The 24,748-nt window shown below is 51.7% G+C and overlaps 1 protein-coding gene across 1 annotated transcript in view; it reads left to right on the top strand.

The window, feature by feature from the left end:
• The window catches only part of LOC144609293 (uncharacterized), a 77,661-nt gene that overhangs the window by 7,379 nt on the left and 45,534 nt on the right, over nt 1-24,748 (top strand). Inside the window, exons 2-6 of the mRNA XM_078427724.1 lie at nt 9,929-9,991; nt 11,094-11,298; nt 13,289-13,490; nt 20,620-20,760; nt 24,550-24,661. Of these exons, the coding sequence (XP_078283850.1) occupies nt 9,959-9,991; nt 11,094-11,298; nt 13,289-13,490; nt 20,620-20,760; nt 24,550-24,661 (693 nt within the window). The 5' untranslated portion in view covers nt 9,929-9,958. The remainder of the gene's footprint in view (nt 1-9,928; nt 9,992-11,093; nt 11,299-13,288; nt 13,491-20,619; nt 20,761-24,549; nt 24,662-24,748) is intronic.

Raw genomic sequence — 24,748 nt, 5'->3', positions numbered from 1 at the left:
AAGGGATCAGGGGGTATGGAGAGAAGGCAGGTACAGGATACTGAGTTGGATGATCAGCCATGATCATATAGAATGATGGTGCAGGCTCGAAGGGCCGAATGGCCTACTCCTGCACCTATTTTCTATGTTTCTATGTTTCTATTGTCACGTGTACCGTGAGGTACAGTGAGAAGCTTTTGTTGTGTGCTATGCACTCAGCTAAACACTTCAACACCCCCTCCCACTCCCGTACTGACCTTTCTGTCCTGGGCCTCCTCCATTGTCAGAGTGAGGCCCAGCGCAAATTGGAGGAACAGCACCTCATATTTCGCTTGGGCAGCTTACACCCCAGCGGTACGAACATTGACTTCTCCAACTTCAGGTAGCCCCGTCATTCCCCCTCTCTCTCCCCGTCCCTCCCCCACCCAAGTCGCACCAGCTTCTCGTTCTCACCCAGCAAACGTCTTTCATTCGTTGTTCTTTATCTCCCCCACATCACCGTCTGTGTCTCTCGTCTCCCTCATCCCCGACCAGTCTGAAGGAGGGTCTCGGCCCGAAACGCCGCCCGCTCCTTCTCTATCTCTCCCTCCCATCCCCATTCTCCTGCCTTCTCCCCATAACCCCTGACACCCGCACTAATCAAGAATCTGAAATATCTCTGCCTTAAAAATATCCACTGACGTGGACGGCTCGATTGTAATCTTGCGTTGTCTTTCCGCTGACTGGTTGGCGCGCAGCGAAAGCTTTTCACTGTACCTCGGTACACGTGACAATGAACTAAACTCAACTAAATATCGCTAGAGATAGGTAGAAAATGCCGGAGTAACTCAGCGGGTCAGGCAGCATCCAGGGAGAGAAGGATTGGGTGACGTTTCGGGTCGAGACCCTTCTTCAGACTGAAGAAGGGTCTCGACCCGAAACGTCGCCCATTCCTTCTCTCCTGAGATGCTGCCTGACCTGCTGAGTTACATTTTGTCAATAAATACCTTCGATTTGTACCAGCATCTGCAGTTATTTTCTTACACAAAAAGCTGGAGTAACTCGGTCGACTCTCAGCCTGACGAAGGGTCTCGACCCCCGAAACGTCACCCATTCCTTCTCTCCAGAGATGCTGCCCGACCCGCTGAGTTACTCCGGCTTTTTGTGCCTGTCTTCGGTTTAAACCAGCGCCTGCAGTTCCTTTCAGACACTAGTCTGCCTTCCTGTTCTTGCCACCAAAGAGGATGAGCTCACATTTACCCACTGTATTGTACTGCATCTGCCATGCATCTGCCCGCTCACCCAAACTATCCCAGTCACCCTGCAGCCTCATAGCATCCTCATCACAGCTCACACTTACTCCAGCTTCTTGTGCCTATCTCTTCTTGTTGGCTGTCTGTTGCCCGACAAACAGCCTGTTCCCTTTATCACCGTTACTCTTTCGCGAAACAATCTTTCATTCACTGTTTTATCCACTTTGGCGGCAAGAACAGGAAAGCAGAGCATTACCTGAATGGTGGCCGATTAGGAAAAGGGGAGATGCAACGTGACCTGGGTGTCGTGGTGCACCAGTCATTGAAAGCAAGCGTGCAGGTGCAGCAGGCAGTGAAGAAAGCCAATGGTATGTTGGCATTCATAGCGAGGGGATTTGAGTTTAGGAGCAGGGAGCTTCTGCTGCAGTTGTACAGGGCATTGGTGAGACCGCACCTGGAGTATTGTGTACAGTTTTGGTCTCCTAATCTGAGGAAAGACATTCTTGCCATAGAGGGAGTACAGAGAAGGTTCACCAGATTGATCCCTGGGATGGCGGGACTTTCATATGAAGAAAGACTGGATAGACTCGGCTTGTACTCGCTGGAATTTAGAAGACTGAGGGGGGATCTTATTGAAACATATAAAATTCTTAAGGGGTTGGAGAGGCTAGATGCAGGAAGATTGTTCCCGATGTTGGGGGAGTCCAGAACCAGTGGTCACAGCTTAAGGATAAGGGGGAAGTCTTTTAGGACCGAGATGAGAAAGTTTTTTTTCACACAGAGAGTGGTGAGTCTGTGGAATTCTCTGCCACAGAAGGTAGTTGAGGCCAGTTCATTGGCTATATTTAAGAGGGAGTTAGATGTGGCCCTTGTGGCTAAAGGGATCAGGGGGTATGGAGAGAAGGCAGGTACGGGATACTGAGTTGGATGATCAGCCATGATCATATTGAATGGCGGTGCGTACAGGCTCGAAGGGCCGAATGGCCTACTCCTGCACCTATTTTCTATGTTTCTATGTTTCTATGAAACGTCACCCATTCCTTCTCTCCCGAGATGCTGCCTGACCCGCTGAGTTACTCCGGCATTTTGTGTCTACCTTCGATTTAAACCAGCACCTGCAGTTTTTGTTCCTGTACATCAACTAAACATGGATGGCTGACCTTTAGGGTCGGGTTGAGAACAATTGGCCACTGCAACAGGCCCTTCGGCCCACAATGTCTGTGCTGGACAAGACGCCAAGTTATCATGTACAGGTTTGTAGGTTAATTGGCTTGGTGTAAATGTACAAATTGTCCCCAGTGGGTTTATCTTGGCATCTTGTCCAGCACAGTCATTGTGGGCCGAAGGGCCTGTTGCAGTGGCCAATTGTTCTCAACCAGACCCCAAAGGTCAGCTATCCAGGTTTAGTTTAGTTTCTGTAACTGCAGGTGCTGGTTTAAATCGAAGGTAGACACAAAATGCCGGGGTAACTCAGCGGGTCAGGCAGCATCTCTGGAGAGAAGGAATGGGGTGTCGTTTCAGATCGAGGCCCTTCTTCAGACTGGTCAGGGGTAAGAGAAACTAGAGATCTGGATGTGGAGAGATAACGAACATTTCCCCTGCCTGCACCTGATCCACATGCCTCCATTCCCAGCTTATCCGTGTTGCCTGTCTAAAGGCCCCTTAAACGCCACTATTATATCAGCCTCCACCACCACCACTAGCAGTACGTTCCAGGCCCCCACCACCCTCTGTGTAAGAAAATAACTTAGTTTAGAGATACAGCGCGAAAACGCCTCGCCTTTCTCAGTCCGAGGAAGGGTCTCGACCCGAAACGTCGCCCGTTCCTGCCCTCCACAGATGCTGCCCGACCCGCTGAGTTACTCCAGCACTTTTGTGTCTTATCGCATTGGCTTATCTTTTCCCCGTGTCTTACCTGGGACATGTCGGCCGGCGCGGGCAAGCTGGGCCGAAGGGCCCTGTTTCCCAACACTGCACCACTCTCTGTCTCTAGAGAAGGACGAGAGGGGGGGGGGGAGGGTCTTAGAGAGACGTATGAAATTATGAAAGGACTGGACAAGCTAGATGCAGGAAAAATGTTCCCAATGTTGGGGGAGTCCAGAACCAGGGGCCACACACACACAGTCTAAGAATAAAGGGGAGGCCATTTCAAAAGCTGAGGTGAGAAGAAACTCTTTCACCCAGAGAACCGTGAATCTGTGGAATTCTCTGCCACAGAGGGCAGTGGAGGCCGATTCACTGGATGGATTTAAGAGAGAGTTAGATAGAGCTCTAGGGGCTAGCGGAATCAAGGGGTATGGGGAGAAGGCAGGCACGGGTTACTTTTATTTTTATTTTTTATATATATTTTTTACAATAGGTGCAGGAGGAGGCCATTCAGCCCTTCGAGCCAGCACCGCCATTCAATGCGATCATGGCTGATCACTCTCAATCAGTACCCCGTTCCTGCCTTCTCCCCATACCCCCTCACTCCGCTATCCTTAAGAGCTCTATCCAGCTCTCTCTTGAAAACATCCAACGAACTGGCCTCCACTGCCTTCTGAGGCAGAGAATTCCACACCTTCACCACTCTCTGACTGAAAAAGTTTTTCCTCATCTCCGTTCTAAATGGTCTACCCCTTATTCTTAAACTGTGGCCCCTTGTTCTGGACTCCCCCAACATTGGGAACATGTTTCCTGCCTCTAATGTGTCCAATCCCCTAATTATCTTATATGTTTCAATAAGATCCCCTCTCATCCTTCTAAATTCCAGTGTATACAAGCCCAATCGCTCCAGCCTTTCAACATACGACAGTCCCGCCATTCCGGGAATTAACCTAGTGATCAGCCGTGATCACAATGAATGGCGGTGCGTACAGGCTCGAAGGGCCGAATGGCCTCCTCCTACACCGATTGTCTGTGTTTCTATCGAAGGTAGACACAAAATGCCGGAGTAACTCAGCGGGTCGGGCAGCATCTCGGGAGGGAAGGAATGGGTGACGTTTCGGGTCGAGACCCTTCTTCGGCCTATGTTTCCATTATCGTTTGAAACCCGCTATCTGGAATTCCTTCCGGCGAATTCCGGCTGTTCCAAGTAACGCCAGTTCCAGGGAATTCTCGCCGGGGGGCGGGGGAGAGATGGTCGGCGATGTCCTTATCAGACTGCAGAGGGCGTGGGTCACGGATGTACACACGCCCTTCCCTCGCGCGCGACCCGCAACGCCTGCTCCCGAGAGATAGCGCAAGGGGGGGGTGGGTGTGAGAGGGGCCGATCACGCCCCCTCCCCCACACCCCAACTTCTCTCTGACGTACCACGACCAGAGATACCTTATCTCTCGTTCCCGGAGACCAGGGTTCCATCCTGACCACGGGCGCTTGCCCGCGCGGAGTTTGTACGTTCTCCCCGTGCTTGGACTTTCTTCGACTCTCCAAAGACGTGCAGGTTTGCAGTTTAATTGGCGTCGGTAAAATTGTAAATTGTCCCCAGTGTGTGTGTGTGTGTTTTAGTGTGCGGGGTTAGTATGGAAACGGTGGGCCGAAGGGCCTGTTTCCCCCACTGAGTCTCTAAACTAAACTAAACTAGTCTAGACTCTCAGTCTGAAGAAGGGTCTCGACCCGAAACGTCGCCCATTCCTTCTCTCCAGAGATGCTGCCCGACCCGCTGAGTTACTCCAGCACTTTGTGTCTACCTGCGGTCTAAACCAGCATCTGCAGTTCCTTCCTGCACTAGAGATAGCTGTGTAGTTTAGTTTAAGTTAGCTTAGTTTAAGTTTAGTTTAGTTTAGTTTGGTTTTTAGAGTCTTTGTCCTGCAGCGTAGAAACAGGCCCTTCGGCCCAACTTGTCCACACCGGCCAACATGTCCCATCGAGGCTAATTGGCTTGGAATAAATGTAAAGAAATGTCCCGAGTGTGTGTAGGGTAGTGTTAGTGTGTGGGGATCGCTGGTCGGTGCGGACTCGGTGGGCCGAAGGGCCTGTTTCCGCGCTGTATCTCTAAACTAAACTAAACTAATCTATACTAAACTAAACTTAAAATGGTACTTGAAGGTTAGCATGGAAACGGTGGGCCGAAGGGCCTGTTTCCGCACTGTCTCTCTGAACTAATCTAAACTAAACTAAACTATACTAAACTAAACTAAACTAAAAATGGTACCTGAAGGTTAGTATGTAAATGGTGGGCCGAAGGGCCTGTTTCCGCACTGTATCTCTAAACTAAACTAAACTAAACTATACTAAACTAAACTATACTAAACTAAAAATGGTACCTGAAGGTTAGTATGTAAACGGTGGGCCGAAGGGCCTGTTTCCGCACTGTATCTCTAAACTAAACTAAACTAAACTAAACTAAAAATGGTACTTGAAGGTTACTATGGAAACGGTAGGCCGAAGGCCCTGTTTCCGCGCTGTATCTCTGAACTAAGCTAAACTAAACTCAGCGGGTCGGGCAGCATCTGTGGAGTGGAATGGACAGACAACATATCGGGTCAAAGCTTCGCCTTCCCATTTCACTTCACAGATGCTGCCCGACCCGTTGAGTGACTCCAGCGCTTTGTGCCTTTCTCAAGATTCCAACATCTCCAATTTATCGTTTCTCTCTTCGTTAAGTTTTACTTTAGTTTGGCTTAGAGATACAGCGCGGAAACAGGCCCCTCGGCCCACCGAGTCCGCGCCGACCAGCGATCCCCGCACACTAACACTATCCTACACACACACTGGGGACAATTCCACATTTACACCAAGCCAATTAACCTACAAACCCGCACGTCTTTGGAGCGTGTGGGAGGAAACCGAACGTCTCGGAGAAAACCCACGCAGGTCACGGGGAGAGAACGTGCAAACTCCGTACAGACAGTGCCCGTGGTCGGGATGGAACCCGGGTCTCTGGCGCTGTGAGCAACTCTACCTCTACACCACTCTTTCTTTGAGTTGTTACAATTGTGACTCTGCCCGAAGATGGACAAGAGGCAAACGACACTGATGGTCGTAAGGTTATAGTTGATAGGAGCAGAATTAAAAGTACCATTAGCAAATTTGCAGATGATACAAAGCTGGGTGGCAGTGTGAACTGTGAGGAAGATGCTATGAGGTTGCAGGGCGACTTGGACAGGTTGTGTGAGTGGGCGGATGCATGGCAGATGCAGTTTAATGTGGATAAGTGTGAGTTTATCCACTTTGGTGGTTAGAACAGGAAGGCAAGTTAGGAAAAGGGGACGTACAACAAGATCTGGGTGTCCTAGTGCATCAGTCACTGAAAGGAAGCGTGCAGGTACAGCAGGCAGTGAAGAAAGCCAATGGAATGTTGGCGTTCATAACAAGAGGAGTTGAGTATAGGAGCAAAGAGGCCCTTCTGCAGTTGTACAGGGCCCTAGTGAGACCGCACCTGGAGTACTGTGTGCAGTTTTGGTCTCCAAATTTGATGAAGGATATTCTTGCTATTGAGGGCGTGCAGCGTAGGTTTACTAGGTTAATTCCCGGAATGGCGGGACTGTCGTATGTTGAAAGACTGGAGCGACTAGGCTTGTATACACTGGAACTTAGAAGGATGAGAGGAGATCATATTGAAACGTATAAGATTATTAAGGGGTTGGACACATTAGAGGCAGGAAACATGTTCCCAATGTTGGGGGAGTCCAGAACCAGGGGCCACAGTTTAAGAATAAGGGGTCGGCCATTTAGAACTGAGATGAGGAAAAACTTTCTCAGTCAGAGAGTTGTGAATCTGTGGAATTCTCTGCCTCAGAAGGCAGTGGAGGCCAATTCTCTGAATGCATTCAAGAGAGAGCTGGATAGAGCTCTTAAGGATAGCGGAGTCAGGGGGTACGGGGAGAGGGCAGGAACGGGGTACTGATTGAGAATGATCAGCCGTGATCACATTGAATGGCGGTGCTGGCTCGAAGGGCCGAATGGCCTCCTCCTGCACCTATTGTCTATTGTCTATTGTCTATAATTAGGCTATTCGGCCCATTCAATCACGGTTGATCTATCTCTCCCTCCCAACCCCATTCTCCTGCCTTCTCCCCACAACCCCTGACACCCGCACTGATCAAGAATCTATCTACCTCTGCCTGACTTGTGGCCTCCACAGCCATCTGTGGCAATGAATTCCGCAGATTCACCGCCCTCTGACTAAAGAAATTCCCCCTCATCTCCTTCCCAGAGGAACGTCCTTTAATTCTGAGGCTGTGCCCTCTGGTCCTGGACTCTCCCACCAGTGGAAACATCCTCTCCACATCCACTCTATCCAAGATTTTAATGTCACGTAGAGAATCTATCTGCCTCGAAAATCATCCACTGACTTGGCCTCTGGGCCTTACCCAGATTGGGCCCCATTCTCTGACGCACATTCGTGGAAAGAGCCCTCAGATCTTGAAGTACAAACCTAGAGGCAGACCACTATCAACGCTCACACAGATGGTCACACCCGACAGAGAGATTCACAAACGCCGCCATTCCCAGTAAAGCGGTCAATTCGAGGGAACTTTCTGAACGCACGACGTCCTTATCGACGAATATGTGGGTAGGGTGGAAGTGTGGCTCAGAGATAGGCAAGATAGTAACCTAAACGACACTAGATGAAGGGGCTGACTGATTTATTCCTACTCGTCAGCTGAAAGGAAGCACGCAGGTACAGCAGGCAGTGAAGAAAGCCAATGGGATGTTGGCCTTCATAACACGAGGAGTTGAGTATAGGAGCAAAGAGGTCCTTCTGCAGTTGTACAGGGCCGTAGTGAGACCGCACCTGGAGTACTGTGTGCAGTTTTGGTCTCCTGACTTGAGTATAGGAGCAAAGAGGTCCTTCTGCATTTGTACAGGGCCCTAGTGAGACCGCACCTGGAGTACTGTGTGCAGTTTTGGTCTCCAAATTTGAGGAAGGATATTCTTGCTATTGAGGGCGTGCAGCGTAGGTTTACCAGGTTAATTCCCGGAATGGCGGGACTATCATATGTTGAAAGACTGGAGCGACTGGGCTTGTATACACTGGAATTTGGAAGGATGAGAGGGGATCTTATCGAAACGTATAAGATTATTAAGGGGTTGGACACGTTAGAGGCAGGAAACATGTTCCCAATGTTGGGGGAGTCCAGAACCAGGGGCCACACACAGTTTAAGAATAAGGGGTCGGCCATTTAGAACGGAGATGAGGAAAAACTTTTTCAGTCAGAGAGTTGTGAATCTGTGGAATTCTCTGCCTCAGAAGGCAGTGGAGGCCAATTCTCTGAATGCATTCAAGAGAGAGCTGGATAGAGCTCTTAAGGATAGCGGAGTCAGGGGGGTATGGGGAGAAGGCAGGAACGGGGTACTGATTGAGAATGATCAGCCATGATCACATTGAATGGCGGTGCTGGCTTAAAGGGCCGAATGGCCTCCTCCTGCACCTGTTGTCTATTATAAGAAAATAACTGCAGATGCTGGTACAAATCGATTTATTCACAAAATGCTGTAGTAACTCAGTAGGTCAGGCAGCATCTCGGGAGAGATTGTCTATTGTCTATCTCACCTCCTGCACTTGACAATGAACTCTGACACCAACTACCGGCTTCCGGAACTTTCTTCAAACCTTGTAACGGTCGTACAGCACGGAGACAGACCCCCTCATCAGGTCATAAGTGATAGGAGTAGAATCAGGCCATTCGGCCCATTGAGTCCACTCCGCCATTCAATCGTGGCTGATCTATTTCTCCCTCCCGACCCCATTCTCCCCGTAACCCCTGACACCCGCACTGATCAAGAATCTGTCTATCTCTGCCTTAAAAACATCCACTGACTTGTGGCCTCCACAGCCGTCTGTGGCATAGAATCCCACAGATTCACCGCCCTCTGACTGAAGAAATTCCTCCTCATCTCCTTCCTAAAGGAACGTCCTTTAATTCTGAGGCTATGCCCTCTGGTCCTAGACTCCCCCCACTAGTGGAAACACCCTCTCCACACCCACTCTATCCAAGGCCGCTCACTATTCTGTACGTTTCAATGAGGTCCCTCCCCTTCGGCCAATCTCGTCCATGCCAACCAAAATGCCCCACCTAAACTCGTCCCATATGCCCGTATTTGGCCCATATCCCTCTAGGCCTCACCTATCCATGTAGCTGTCCAGCCCAGCGGTATGAATATTGATTTCTCTCGCTTCAGGTAGCCCCAGCATTCCCCCTCTCTCTCCGTCCCTCCCCCCCCCCCAAGTCCCACCAGCTTCTCGTTCTCACCCAGCACAAACAGCTAACAACAGCCAGTTTCCTTTATCATCGTTACTTTCTTTGCTTATCTTCCATTCATTGTTCTTTATCTCTCCACATCGCCGTCTATGTCTCTCGTTTCATCTTTCCTGTGACTTTCAGCCTGAAGAAGGGTCTCGACCCGAAACGTCACCCATTCCTGCCTTCTCTCCGGAGATGCTGCCTGACCCGCTGAGTTACTCCAGCTTTTCTGTGTCTTCTGTTCCCTTACCAGGTCTCTGTAACACTGTGACGAGGCCCAATTGTAATCATGTAGGATGTAGTTGCCAGAGGAGGTAGTCGAGGCTGGGACTATCCCAACGTTTAAGAAACAGTTGGACAGGTACATGGATAGGACGGGTTTGGAGGGATATGGGCCAAATGGCGGGCAGGTGGGACTAGGGTAGCTGGGACATTGTTGGCCGGTGTGGGCAAGTTGGGCCGAAGGGCCTGTTTCCACGCTGTGTCACTCTACGACTCTGTGGCCCTTCTGTCAAACTGATTGAGTAACTAGAGTCTTCTTTGTACAGGAACGGACACAGTAATTGAGGTCGAGGAGGATGGAAAAGATCCGATCCATGCTGCCAGCTAAAGTGAGTACCTCTTCCCAAAATTAAACCAACAGGATCAAAGTTTCCAGGAGCAGAATAAGGGCAGAGTGGCCTGGGTGCGACTCGTCCCGTGTGTGTGTGTGTGTAGGGGTAGTGGTTGTCAACTTCCCCACTCCCAAATAAGGGACAAAATGGTGACGTCACCGCCCCGCGCCCCACGTGACCTCACCCAGCCAGCGGCCACCTGCTCTCGCTCCACCAATGGCGGCCGCCCAGGCCGGGAGGCGGGTTGCTATGCAACCTCCGTTAGGCGGCACCCGGGCCTCCATGCCTACTCTGTCTGGGCCTACTGTGTCCGGGCCTACAGTGTCCGGGCCTACAGTGTCCGGGCCTACAGTGTCCGGGCCTACTGTGTCCGGGCCGACAGCGTCCGGGCCTACAGTGTCTGGGCCTACAGCATCCGGGCCTACAGTGTCCGGGCCTACAGGGTCCGGGCCTACAGCGTCCGGGCCTACAGTGTCCGGGCCTACAGGGTCCGGGCCTACAGCGTCCAGGCCTACAGCGTCCGGCCCTACAGCGTCCGGGCCTACAGCGTCCGGGCCTACAGCGTCCGGGCCTACAGTGTCCGGGCCTACATCGTCCGGGCGTAAGCCAATTAACCTACAAACCTAGTATCACAAAATGCTGGAGTAACTCGGCAGGTCAGGCAGCATCTCAGGAGCAAGGTTTCGGGTCGAGACCCTTCTTCAGACCGAAGTCTCGACCCGAAACGTCACCCACCCCTTCTCTCCAGAGATGCTGCCTGACCCCCTGAGTTACTCTAGCATTTTGTACCAGCATCTGCAGTTATTTTCCTACACAACCTACAAAACCCGCACGTCTTTGGAGTGTGGGGGGAGACCGGAGCACCCGGAGAGAACCCACGCGGGTCACGGGGGAGAACGTGCGAACTCCGTACAGGCAGCGCCCGTAGTCGGGATCGAACCCGGGTCTCCGGCGCTGCGAGGCGGCAGGTCTACCCGCCGCGCCACCGTGACTCTGAGGGGCGGGCGATAGTCGTGGTTATACTGGCGCTGGCGGGATAAAAAGCCGGCGTGGCGCCCACCACGTGCGATGCTCTCACACCGCGATGCAATCCTGGCAGGGCGCGAGCGGTACCGTCTACAGGCCCCAGCAGAACGCTGAGGGGGAGGAGAGAAACGAGCTGGTGCTGAAACTGGGCGCGGACGAGGGAGGCCCGGAACCCTCGGGCACGAGCGACCTGTCGGCCCTGATCTCCCGCGCGTCCAAGAGCCGCACGAAGGTCCTCATCTTCCTGGCCCTGGCGTTCTTGCTGTTCCTGCTGATCGGTTAGTGTCTGGGTGGTGGTGGGTGGGGGGGTGGGGGGTCGGTACCTGGATTTAAATCTGGATTTAAAATGGCCGCCGCGATCAATAGACAATAGACAATAGACAATAGACAATAGACAATAGGTGCAGGAGGAGGCCATTCGGCCCTTCGAGCCTGTACGCACCGCCATTCAACGTGATCACGGCTGATCATTCTCAATCAGTACCCCGTTCCTGCCTTCTCCCCACACCCCCTGACTCGACTATCCTTAAGAGCTCTATCCAGCTCTCTCTTGAATGCATTCAGAGAATTGGCCTCCACTGCCATCTGAGGCGGAGAATTCCACAGATTCACAACTCTCTGACTGAAAAGGTTTTTCCTCATCTCAGTTCTAAATGGCCGACCCCTTATTCTTAAACTGTGTGGCCCCTGGTTCTGGACTCCCCCAACATTGGGAACATGTTTCCTGCCTCTAACGTGTCCAACCCCTTAATAATCTTATACGTTTCGATAAGATCCCCTCTCATCCTTCCAAATTCCAGTGTATACAAGCCCAGTCGCTCCAGTCTTTCAACATATGATAGTCCCGCCATTCCGGGAATTAATCTGGTAAACCTACGCTGCACGCCCTCAATAGCAAGAATATCCTTCCTCAAATTTGGAGACCAAAACTGCACACAGTACTCCAGGTGCGGTCTCACTAGGGCCCTGTACAACTGCAGAAGGACCTCTTTGCACACACGCACACACACTCTCTCTCACACTCCCTCTCTCTCACCCTCTCTACCTCACTCCCTTTCTCTCTCTCTCTCTCTCTCTCTCTCTCTCTCTCTCTCTCTCTCTCTCTCTCTCTCTCTCTCTCTCTCTCTCTCTCTCTCACCTTCTGTCACTCATACCGTCTCTCTCCCTCTCTCCCTCTCTCACAATCTCTCTCTCTCTCATACTCCCCGTCTCTCACCCCCCTACCTCTCTCTCTCCCCTCATTCCCTCTCTCCCTCTCTCTCTCCCTCCTCTCTCATACTCTCTCTCTCTCTCTCTCTCTCTCTCTCTCTCTCTCTCTCTCTCCTCTCTCTCTCCCTCTCTCTCTCTCTCTCTCTCTCTCTCTCTCTCTCTCTCTCTCTCTCCCTTCTCTCACATTCCCTCCCTCTCTCCCCCCTCTCTCACAATCTCTCTCTCTCTCTCTCTCTCTCTCTCTCTCTCTCTCTCTCTCTCTCTCTCTCTCTCTCTCTCTCTCTCTCTCTCTCTATCTCTCTCTCTCTCTCTCTCTCTCGCTCTCTCTCTCCCTCTCTCCCTCTCTCTCTCCCCTCACACTCCCTGTCTCTCACCCCCTCTCCCCCCTCTCACACTCTCTCTCTCTCCCCCTCTCTCCCCATCTCACATCCCCTCTCTCCCCCTCTCTCTCTCCCTCTCTCTCTCTCTCCCTCTCTCTCCCTCTCTCTCTCTCTCTCTCTCTCTCTCTCTCTCTCTCTCTCACACTCCCTGTCTCTCACCCCGTCTCATAGAAACATAGAAAATAGGTGCAGGAGGAGGCCATTCGGCCCTTCGAGCCTGTACGCACCGCCATTCAATATGATCATGGCTGATCATCCAACTCAGTATCCCGTACCTGCCTTCTCTCCATACCCCCTGATCCCTTTAGCCACAAGGGCCACATATAACTCCCTCTTAAATATAGCCAATGAACTGGCCTCAACTACCTTCTGTGGCAGAGAATTCCACAGATTCACCACTCTCTGTGTGAAAAAAAACTTTCTCATCTCGGTCCTAAAAGACTTCCCCCTTATCCTTAAACTGTGACCCCCTTGTTCTGGACTTCCCCAACATCGGGAACAATCTTCCCGCATCTAGCCTGTCCAACCCCTTAAGGATTTTGTACGTTTCTATAAGATCCCCCCTCAATCTTCTACATTCCAGCGAGTCTCTCACACTCCGTCTCTCACACTCCGTCTCTCTCCCCCTCTCTCTCTCCCCCTCTCTCTCTCTCTCTCCCTCTCTCCCTCTCTCCCTCAGCCTTCCTCCTGGGATACGTGACGTTTCGGAACACGTGCCAGTCGTGCCCGGCGGACACGGGCTCATGCATGGCTGTGGTGAACGACGAGGACGATGGGTGGCAGAGCCAGGACTACAGTTACGACACTGTGCTGCACTGGGTCGACCTCAAGGCCATGCTGGCCAAGTACCTGGACAAGGAGCAGCTCACCCAGAACATCAAGTGGGTACAGAGACACAGAGTCACAGAGACACAGACACACAGAGACACAGAGTCACAGAGACACAGAGACACAGAGTTATTGAGACACAGAGACACAGAGACACAGAGACACAGAGACACAGAGACACAGGGACACAGAGACACAGAGACACAGAGACACAGAGACACAGAGACACAGAGACACAGAGACACAGAGACACAGAGACACAGAGACACAGGGACACAGGGACACAGAGACACAGAGACACAGAGACACAGAGACACAGAGACACAGGGACACAGGGACACAGAGACACAGAGACACAGAGACACAGAGACACAGAGACACAGAGACACAGAGACACAGAGACACAGAGACACAGAGTCACAGAGACACAGAGACACAGAGTTATTGAGACACAGAGACACAGAGACACAGAGACACAGAGACACAGACACACAGAGACACAGGGACACAGAGACACAGAGACACAGAGAGACACAGAGACACAGAGACACAGGGACACAGGGACACAGGGACACAGGGACACAGGGACACAGAGACACAGAGACACAGAGACACAGAGACACAGAGACACAGAGACACAGAGACACAGAGACACAGAGACACAGGGACACAGAGACACAGAGACACAGAGACACAGAGACACAGGGACACAGAGACACACAGAGACACAGAGTCACAGGGACACAGAGACACAGGGACACAGAGACACAGGGACACAGAGACACAGGGACACAGAGACACACAGAGACACAGAGTCACAGGGACACAGAGACACAGGGACACAGGGACACAGGGACACAGAGACACAGAGACACAGACACACAGAGACACAGGGACACAGAGACACAGGGACACAGAGACACACAGAGACACAGAGTCACAGGGACACAGAGACACAGGGACACAGGGACACAGGGACACAGAGACACAGAGACACAGAGACACAGAGACACAGAGACACAGAGACACAGAGACACAGGGACACAGAGACACAGGGACACAGAGACACACAGAGACACAGAGTTATTGAGACACAGAGACACAGAGACACAGAGACACAGAGACACAGAGAGACACAGAGACACAGAGACACAGAGACACAGGGACACAGGGACACAGAGACACAGAGACACAGAGACACAGGGACACAGGGACACAGAGACACAGAGACACAGAGACACAGGGACACAGGGACACAGGGACACAGAGACACAGAGACACAGGGACACAGGGACACAGAGACACAGGGACACAGGGACACAGAGACACAGAGACACAGAGACACAGAGACACAGAGACACAGAGACACAGAGACACAGGGACACAGAGACACAGGGACACAGAGACACACAGAGACACAGAGTTATTGAGACACAGAGACACAGAGACACAGAGACACAGAGACACAGAGAGACACAGAGACACAGAGACACAGAGACACAGGGACACAGGGACACAGAGACACAGAGACACAGAGACACAGAGACACAGAGACACAGAGACACAGGGACACAGAGACACAGAGACACAGAGACACAGAGTTATTGAGACACAGAGACACAGAGACACACAGAGACACAGAGACACACAGAGACACAGAGACACAGGGACACAGAGACACAGAGAGACACAGAGACACAGAGACACACAGAGACACAGAGACACAGGGACACAGAGACACACAGAGACACAGAGACACAGAGACACAGGGACACAGAGACACAGGGACACAGAGACACAGAGACACAGAGACACAGAGACACAGGGACACAGGGACACAGAGACACAGAGACACAGAGACACAGAGACACAGAGACACAGAGACACAGGGACACAGAGACACAGAGACACAGAGACACAGAGTTATTGAGACACAGAGACACAGAGACACACAGAGACACAGAGACACACAGAGACACAGAGACACAGGGACACAGAGACACAGAGAGACACAGAGACACAGAGACACACAGAGACACAGAGACACAGGGACACAGAGACACACAGAGACACAGAGACACAGAGACACAGGGACACAGAGACACAGAGACACAGAGACACAGAGACACAGAGACACAGGGACACAGGGACACAGAGACACAGAGACACAGGGACACAGAGACACAGAGACACAGAGAGACACAGAGACACAGAGAGACACAGAGACACAGAGACACAGAGACACAGAGACACAGAGACACAGAGTCACAGAGACACAGAGACACAGAGACACAGAGAGACACAGAGACACAGAGACACAGAGACACAGAGACACAGAGACACAGAGACACAGAGACACAGGGACACAGGGACACAGAGACACAGGGACACAGAGACACAGAGACACAGGGACACAGGGACACAGGGACACAGAGACACAGAGACACAGAGACACAGAGACACAGAGACACAGGGACACAGAGACACAGAGACACAGGGACACAGAGACACAGAGACACAGAGACACAGGGACACAGAGACACAGGGACACAGAGACACAGAGACACAGGGACACAGAGACACAGAGACACAGGGACACAGAGACACAGAGACACAGAGACACAGGGACACAGAGACACAGAGAGACACAGAGACACAGAGACACAGAGACACAGAGACACAGAGACACAGAGACACAGAGACACAGAGACACAGAGACACAGAGACACAGAGACACAGAGACACAGAGACACAGGGACACAGAGACACAGGGACACAGAGACACAGAGACACACAGGGACACAGAGACACAGGGACACAGAGACACAGAGACACAGAGAGACACAGAGAGACACAGAGACACAGGGACACAGAGACACAGGGACACAGAGTTATTGAGACACAGGGACACAGAGACACAGAGACACAGGGACACAGAGAGACACAGAGAGACACAGAGACACAGAGACACAGAGACACAGGGACACAGAGACACAGAGACACAGGGACACAGAGTTATTGAGACACAGAGACACAGAGACACAGAGACACAGAGACACAGAGACACAGAGAGACACAGAGAGACACAGGGACACAGGGACACAGGGACACAGGGACACAGGGACACAGAGACACAGGGACACAGGGACACAGGGACACAGGGACACAGGGACACAGAGACACAGAGACACAGAGACACAGAGACACAGAGACACAGAGACACAGAGACACAGAGACACAGAGACACAGAGACACAGAGACACAGAGACACAGAGACACAGAGACACAGAGACACAGAGACACAGAGACACAGGGACACAGAGACACAGAGACACAGGGACACAGGGACACAGAGACACAGAGATACAGGGACACAGAGACACAGAGACACAGAGACACAGAGACACAGAGACACACAGACACAGAGACACAGAGACACAGAGACACAGAGACACAGAGACACAGAGACACAGAGTTATTGAGACACAGAGACACAGAGACACAGAGACACAGAGACACAGAGACACAGAGACACAGAGACACAGAGACACAGAGACACAGAGACACAGAGACACAAAGACACAGGGACACAGGGACACAGAGACACAGAGACACAGAGACACAGAGACACAGGGACACAGAGACACAGAGACACAGAGTTATTGAGACACAGAGACACAGAGACACAGAGACACAGAGTTATTGAGACACAGGGACACAGAGACACAGAGACACAGAGACACAGAGTTATTGAGACACAGAGACACAGAGACACAGAGACACAGAGACACAGAGACACAGGGACACAGAGACACAGAGACACAGAGACACAGAGACACAGAGACACAGGGACACAGAGACACAGAGACACAGAGTTATTGAGACACAGAGACACAGGGACACAGAGACACAGGGACACAGAGACACAGAGACACAGAGACACAGAGACACAGAGACACAGAGACACAGAGACACAGAGTTATTGAGACACAGAGACACAGAGACACAGAGTTATTGAGACACAGAGACACAGGGACACAGAGACACAGAGACACAGAGACACAGAGACACAGAGACACAGAGACACAGAGACACAGGGACACAGAGACACAGAGACACAGAGACACAGAGACACAGAGACACAGAGACACAGAGTTATTGAGACACAGAGACACAGAGACACAGAGACACAGAGACACAGAGTTATTGAGACACAGAGACACAGAGACACAGAGTTATTGAGACACAGAGACACAGAGACACAGAGACACAGAGACACAGAGACACAGAGACACAGAGACACAGAGACACAGAGACACAGAGACACAGAGACAAGGTGTCGGAGTAAGGTGTTGCATTTTGGGCCATCTAATAAGGGCAGGACCTACACAGTGAATGGTAGGCCTCTGGGTAGTGTTGTAGAGCAGAGGGATCTAGGAGTGCAGGTTCATAGGTTCCTTGAAGGTCGAGTCGCAAGTAGATAAGGTGGTCAAAAAGGCTTTTGGCACCTTGGCCTTCATCAGTCAGAGTATTGAGTCTAGACGTCGGGAGGTCACGTTGCAGTTGTATAAGACGTTGGTGGGGCCGCATTTAGAGTATTGCGTTCGGTTCTGGGCACCGTGGTATCGGAAAGATATCGTCAAGCTTGAAAGGGTTCAGAGAAGATTTACGAGGGTGTTGCCAGGACTCGAGGGGCCTGAGCTACAGGGAGAGGTTGAGCAGGCTGGGACTCTATTCCCAGGAGCGCAGGAGGATGAGGGGCGATCTTATAGAGATTTATACAAAATCATGAGGGGAATAGACCGGGTAGACGCACAGAGTCTCTTGCCCAGAGTAGGGGAATCGAGGACCAGAGGACACGGGTTTAAGGTGAAGTGGAAAAGATTTAATAGGAATCTGAGGGGTAACTTTTTCACACAGAGGGTGGTGGGTGTATGGAACGAGCTGCCGGAGGAGGTAGTTGAGGCTGGGACTATCCCAACGTTTAGGAAACAGTTGGACAGATACATGGATAGGATGGGTTTGGAGGGATGTGGGCCAAGCGCGGGCAGGTGGGACTGGTGTAGATGGGAGATGTTGGCCGGTGTGGGCAAGTTGGGCCGAAGGGCCTGTTTCCACGCTGGGTCACTCTGTGAGTCTAAGAGGCAAACGATAGGATGTTGTCAGAACGCACACCTCCAGATTCAGGGGCAGTCTCTTCCCGGCTGTTGTAGACAATAGACAATAGGTGCAGGAGGAGGCCATTCAGCCCTTCGAGCCTGCACGCACCGCCATTCAATGCGATCATGGCTGATCACTCTCAATCAGTACCCCGTTCCTGCCTTCTCCCCATACCCCCTCACTCCGCTATCCTTAAGCGCTCTATCCAGCTCTCTCTTGAAAGCATCCAACGAACTGGCCTCTACTGCCTTCTGAGGCAGAGAATTCCACACCTTCACCACTCTCTGACTGAAAAAGTTCTTCCTCATCTCCGTTTTAAATGGCCTACCCCTTATTCTTAAACTGTGTGTGGCCCCTTGTTCTGGACTCCCCCAACATTGGGAACATGTTTCCTGCCTCTAACATGTCCAATCCCCTAATTATCTTATATGTTTCAATAAGATCCCCCCTCATCCTTCTAAATTCCAGTGTATACAAGCCCAATCGCTCCAGCCTTTCAACGTACGACAGTCCCGCCATTCCGGGAATTAACCTGGTGAACCTACGCTGCACGCCCTCAATAGCAACAATATCCTTCCTCAAATTTGGAGACCAAAACTGCACACAGTACTCCAGGTGCGGTCTCACTAGGGCCCTGTACAACTGCACACAGTACTCCCGGTGCGGTCTCATTAGGGCCCTGTACAACTGCACACAGTACTCCAGGTGCGGCCTCACTAGGGCCCTGTACAACTGCACACAGTACTCCAGGTGCGGTCTCACTAGGGCCCTGTACAACTGCACACAGTACTCCCGGTGCGGTCTCATTAGGGCCCTGTACAACTGCACACAGTACTCCGGGTTCAGGCAACTGAACCGTCCTACCACAAACAGAGAGCAGTGCTGGACTACTATCTACCTCTTTGGAGACCCTCAGACTATCTCTCATCAGACCTACCTTACACTGAACGTTACTCCCTTATCGTGTGTAGGAAGGAACTGCAGATGCTGGTTTACATCGAAGGCAGACACAAAATGCTGGAGTAACTCAGCGGGTCGGGCAGCATCTCGGGAGAGAAGGAATGGGCGACGTTTCGGGCCGAGACCCTTCTTCAGACTGGTGTCAGGGGAGGGGGTGGGACAGAGATAGAATGTAGTCGGAGTGGGAGGACTGGAAAGGGGGAGGGGATGGAGAGAGAGGGGGAATGCCGGGGCTACTTGAAGTTGGAGAAGTCAATGTTCATACCGCTGGGGTGTAAGCTGCCCAAGCGAAATTCGAGGTGCTGTTCCTCCATTTTGTGCGCTGGGCCTCACTCTGACAGTGGAGGAGGCCCAGGACAGAGAGGTCAGCGCGGGAGTGGGAGGGGGAGTTGAAGTGCTGAGCAAATCATCACGTATCTGCACACTGTGGACGGCTCGATTGCAATCGCGTATCGTCTTTCCGCTGACTGGCCGGCACGCAGCAAAAAAGCTATTCGTAGAAACATAGAAAACATAGAAAATAGGTGCAGGAGGAGGCCACTCGGCCCTTCGAGCCTGTACGCACCGCCATTCAATATGATCATGGCTGATCATCCAACTCAGTATCCCGTACCTGCCTTCTCTCCATACCCCCTGATCCCTTTAGCCACAAGGGCCACATCTAACTCCCTCTTAAATACAGCCAATGAACTGGCCTCAACTACCTTCTGTGGCAGAGAATTCCACAGATTCACCACTCTCTGTGTGAAAAAAAACATTCTCATCTCGGTCCTAAAAGACTTCCCCCTTATCCTTAAACTGTGTGACCCCTTGTTCTGGACTCCCCCAACATCGGGAACAATCTTCCCGCATCCAGCCTGTCCGACCCCTTAAGAATTTTGTACGTTTCTATAAGATCCCCCCTCAATCTTCTAAATTCCAGCGAGTACAAGCCGAGTCTATCCAGTCTTTCTTCATATGAAAGTCCTGCCATCCCAGGGATCAATCTGGTGAACCTTCTCTTTCGCTGTAGCTCTCGGCTCACGTGACAATGAACTAAGCTGACCGCCTACTCTTTCCCAGGATCATGAGTGGGACAGCTCACCCGGCCGGGTCAAGTGAGCTCAACCGCCTCGATGAACACGTCCTGAACACGTTCGACTCGTACCAACTCAGCCATGTGTGGGCGGACTCGCACTACGTCAATCTGCCCAACCCTGACAGGTAAAGAGAGGGCGGGGGGGGGAGCAGATAAATACGGCCCTCAACACACACTGTAACACTGGTACACCCCCACACTGTAACACTGGTACACCCCACACTGTAACACTGGTACACCCCACAACCCACACTGTAACACTGGTACACCCCCACACTGTAACACTGGTACACCCCACACTGTGACACTGGTACACCCCCTCAACCCACACTGTAACACTGGTACACCCCCTCAACCCACACTGTAACACTGGTACACCCCCTCAACCCACACTATAACACTGGTACACCCCCACACTGTGACACTGGTACACCCCACACTGTGACACTGGTACACCCCCTCAACCCACACTGTAACACTGGTACACCCCCTCAACCCACACTATAACACTGGTACACCCCCACACTGTAACACTGGTACACCCCACACTGTGACACTGGTACACCCCCTCAACCCACACTGTAACACTGGTACACCCCACACTGTGACACTGGTACACCCCCTCAACCCACACTGTAACACTGGTACACCCCACACTGTAACACTGGTACACCCCCACACTGTAACACTGGTACACCCCACAAACCCACACTGTAACACTGGTACACCCCACACTGTGACACTGGTACACCCCCTCAACCCACACTGTAACACTGGTACACCCCACACTGTAACACTGGTACACCCCACACTGTAACACTGGTACACCCCACACTGTAACACTGGTACACCCCACACTGTAACACTGGTACACCCCACACTGTAACACTGGTACACCCCACACTGTAACACTGGTACAGCCCCTCAACCCACACTATAACACTGGTACACCCCACACTGTAACACTGGTACACCCCACACTGTAACACTGGTACACCCCACACTGTAACACTGGTACACCCCCCCCCCCCCCACTGTAACATTGACACACCCCACACTGTCACACTGGTACACCCCACACTGTAACACTGGTACACCCCACAAACCCACACTGTTACACCCCACACTGTAACACTGATACACCCCTCACTGTAACACTGGTACACCCCACACTGTAACACTGATACACCCCACACTGTAAAACTGGTACACCCCACACTGTAACACTGGTACACCCCACACTGTAACACTGATATACCCCACACTGTAACACTGATACACCCCTCACTGTAACACTGGTACACCCCACACTGTAACACTGGTACACCCCACACTGTAACACTGGTACACCCCACACTGTAACACTGGTACACCCCACACTGTAACACTGGTACACCCCACACTGTAACACTGGTACACCCCACACTGTAACACTGGTACACCCCACACTGTAACACTGGTACACCCCACACTGTAACACTGGTACACCCCACACTGTAACACTGATACACCCCACACTGTAACACTGGTACACCCCACACTGTCACACTGTAACACTGGTACACCCCACACTGTCACACTGTAACACTGGTACACCCCACACTGTCACACTGTAACACTGGTACACCCCACACTGTCACACTGTAACACTGGTACACCCCACACTGTAACACTGATACACCCCACACTGTCACACTGGTACACCCCACACTGTAACACTGTAACACTGATACACCCCACACTGTAACACTGTAACACTGGTACACCCCACACTGTCACACTGTAACACTGATACACCCCACACTGTCACACTGTAACACTGGTACACCCCACACTGTCACACTGTAACACTGGTACACCCCACACTGTCACACTGTAACACTGGTACACCCCACACTGTAACACTGATACACCCCACACTGTAACACTGATACACCCCACACTGTCACACTGGTACACCCCACACTGTAGCACTGTAACACTGGTACACCCCACACTGTAGCACTGTAACACTGATACACCCCACACTGTAACACTGGTACACCCCACACTGTAGCACTGTAACACTGATACACCCCACACTGTAGCACTGTAACACTGGTACACCCCACACTGTCACACTGTAACACTGGTACACCCCACACTGTAACACTGATACACCCCACACTGTCACACTGGTACACCCCACACTGTAGCACTGTAACACTGGTACACCCCACACTGTAGCACTGTAACACTGATACACCCCACACTGTAACACTGGTACACCCCACACTGTAGCACTGTAACACTGATACACCCCACACTGTAGCACTGTAACACTGGTACACCCCACACTGTCACACTGTAACACTGGTACACCCCACACTGTAACACTGATACACCCCACACTGTCACACTGGTACACCCCACACTGTAGCACTGTAACACTGGTACACCCCACACTGTAGCACTGTAACACTGATACACCCCACACTGTAACACTGGTACACCCCACACTGTAGCACTGTAACACTGATACACCCCACACTGTAGCACTGTAACACTGGTACACCCCACACTGTAGCACTGTAACACTGATACACCCCACACTGTAACACTGGTACACCCCACACTGTAACACTGGTACACCCCACACTGTAACACTGGTACACCCCACACTGTAACACTGGTACACCCCACACTGTAACACTGGTACACCCCACACTGTAACACTGGTACACCCCACACTGTAACACTGGTACACCCCACACTGTAACACTGGTACACCCCCACACTGTAACACTGGTACACCCCACACTGTAACACTGGTACACCCCACACTGTAACACTGGTACACCCCACACTGTAGCACTGTAACACTGGTACACCCCACACTGTAACACTGGTACACCCCACACTGTAACACTGATACACCCCACACTGTAACACTGATACACCCCACACTGTAACACTGATACACCCCACACTGTAACACTGATACACCCCACACTGTAACACTGATACACCCCACACTGTAACACTGATACACCCCACACTGTAACACTGTAACACTGATACACCCCACACTGTAACACTGTAACACTGATACACCCCACACTGTAACACTGTAACACTGATACACCCCACACTGTAACACTGTAACACTGATACACCCCACACTGTCACACTGATACACCCCACAATGTTACACTGTAACACTGATACGCCCCACACTGTAACACCCAACACTGTAACACTGATACACCCCACACTGTAACACTGTAACACTGATACACCACACACTGTAACACCCAACACTGTAACACTGATACGCCCCACACTGTAACACCCAACACTGTAACACTGATACACCACACACTGTAGCACTGTAACACTGATACACCACACACTGTAGCACTGTAACACTGATACACCCCACACTGTCACACTGATACACCCCACAATGTTACACTGTAACACTGATACGCCCCACACTGTAACACCCAACACTGTAACACTGATACACCCCACACTGTAACACTGTAACACTGATACACCCCACACTGTAACACTGTAACACTGATACACCCCACACTGTCACACTGATACACCCCACAATGTTACACTGTAACACTGATACGCCCCACACTGTAACACCCAACACTGTAACACTGATACACCCCACACTGTAACACTGTAACACTGATACACCCCACACTGTAACACTGTAACACTGATACACCACACACTGTAGCACTGTAACACTGATACACCACACACTGTAGCACTGTAACACTGATACACCCCACACTGTCACACTGTAAAAACTGATACGCCCCGGTCGGCGCGGACGCGTTGGGCCGAAGGGCCTGTTTCCCGGAACCAAAGCGAACGTCCCGACTGATGCCGATTTTGTCCTCATTTGCCGCCAGCTCTTCGCCTAACTACGTGCAGCTGGTGGATTCGAGGGGAGAGATCAGGAGGAGGATACAACTGACGGACCAGGAGGCCTTCCTGGCCTACAGCGCCACCGGCAACGTGACGGTAGGTTGCCGTGGAAACCGCCCGCCCTGACCTTTCACCTCTCGCCGGCCAGGTCAAGCGTCACCGATCATTGCTGGCTTTCGAACC

This window comes from Rhinoraja longicauda, chromosome 34 (assembly GCF_053455715.1).
Source record: "Rhinoraja longicauda isolate Sanriku21f chromosome 34, sRhiLon1.1, whole genome shotgun sequence".
Taxonomy (NCBI): Eukaryota; Metazoa; Chordata; class Chondrichthyes; order Rajiformes; family Arhynchobatidae; genus Rhinoraja; species Rhinoraja longicauda.
Note: the sequence above shows the minus strand (reverse complement) of the source record. Positions and strands in the feature narration are given on the sequence as shown.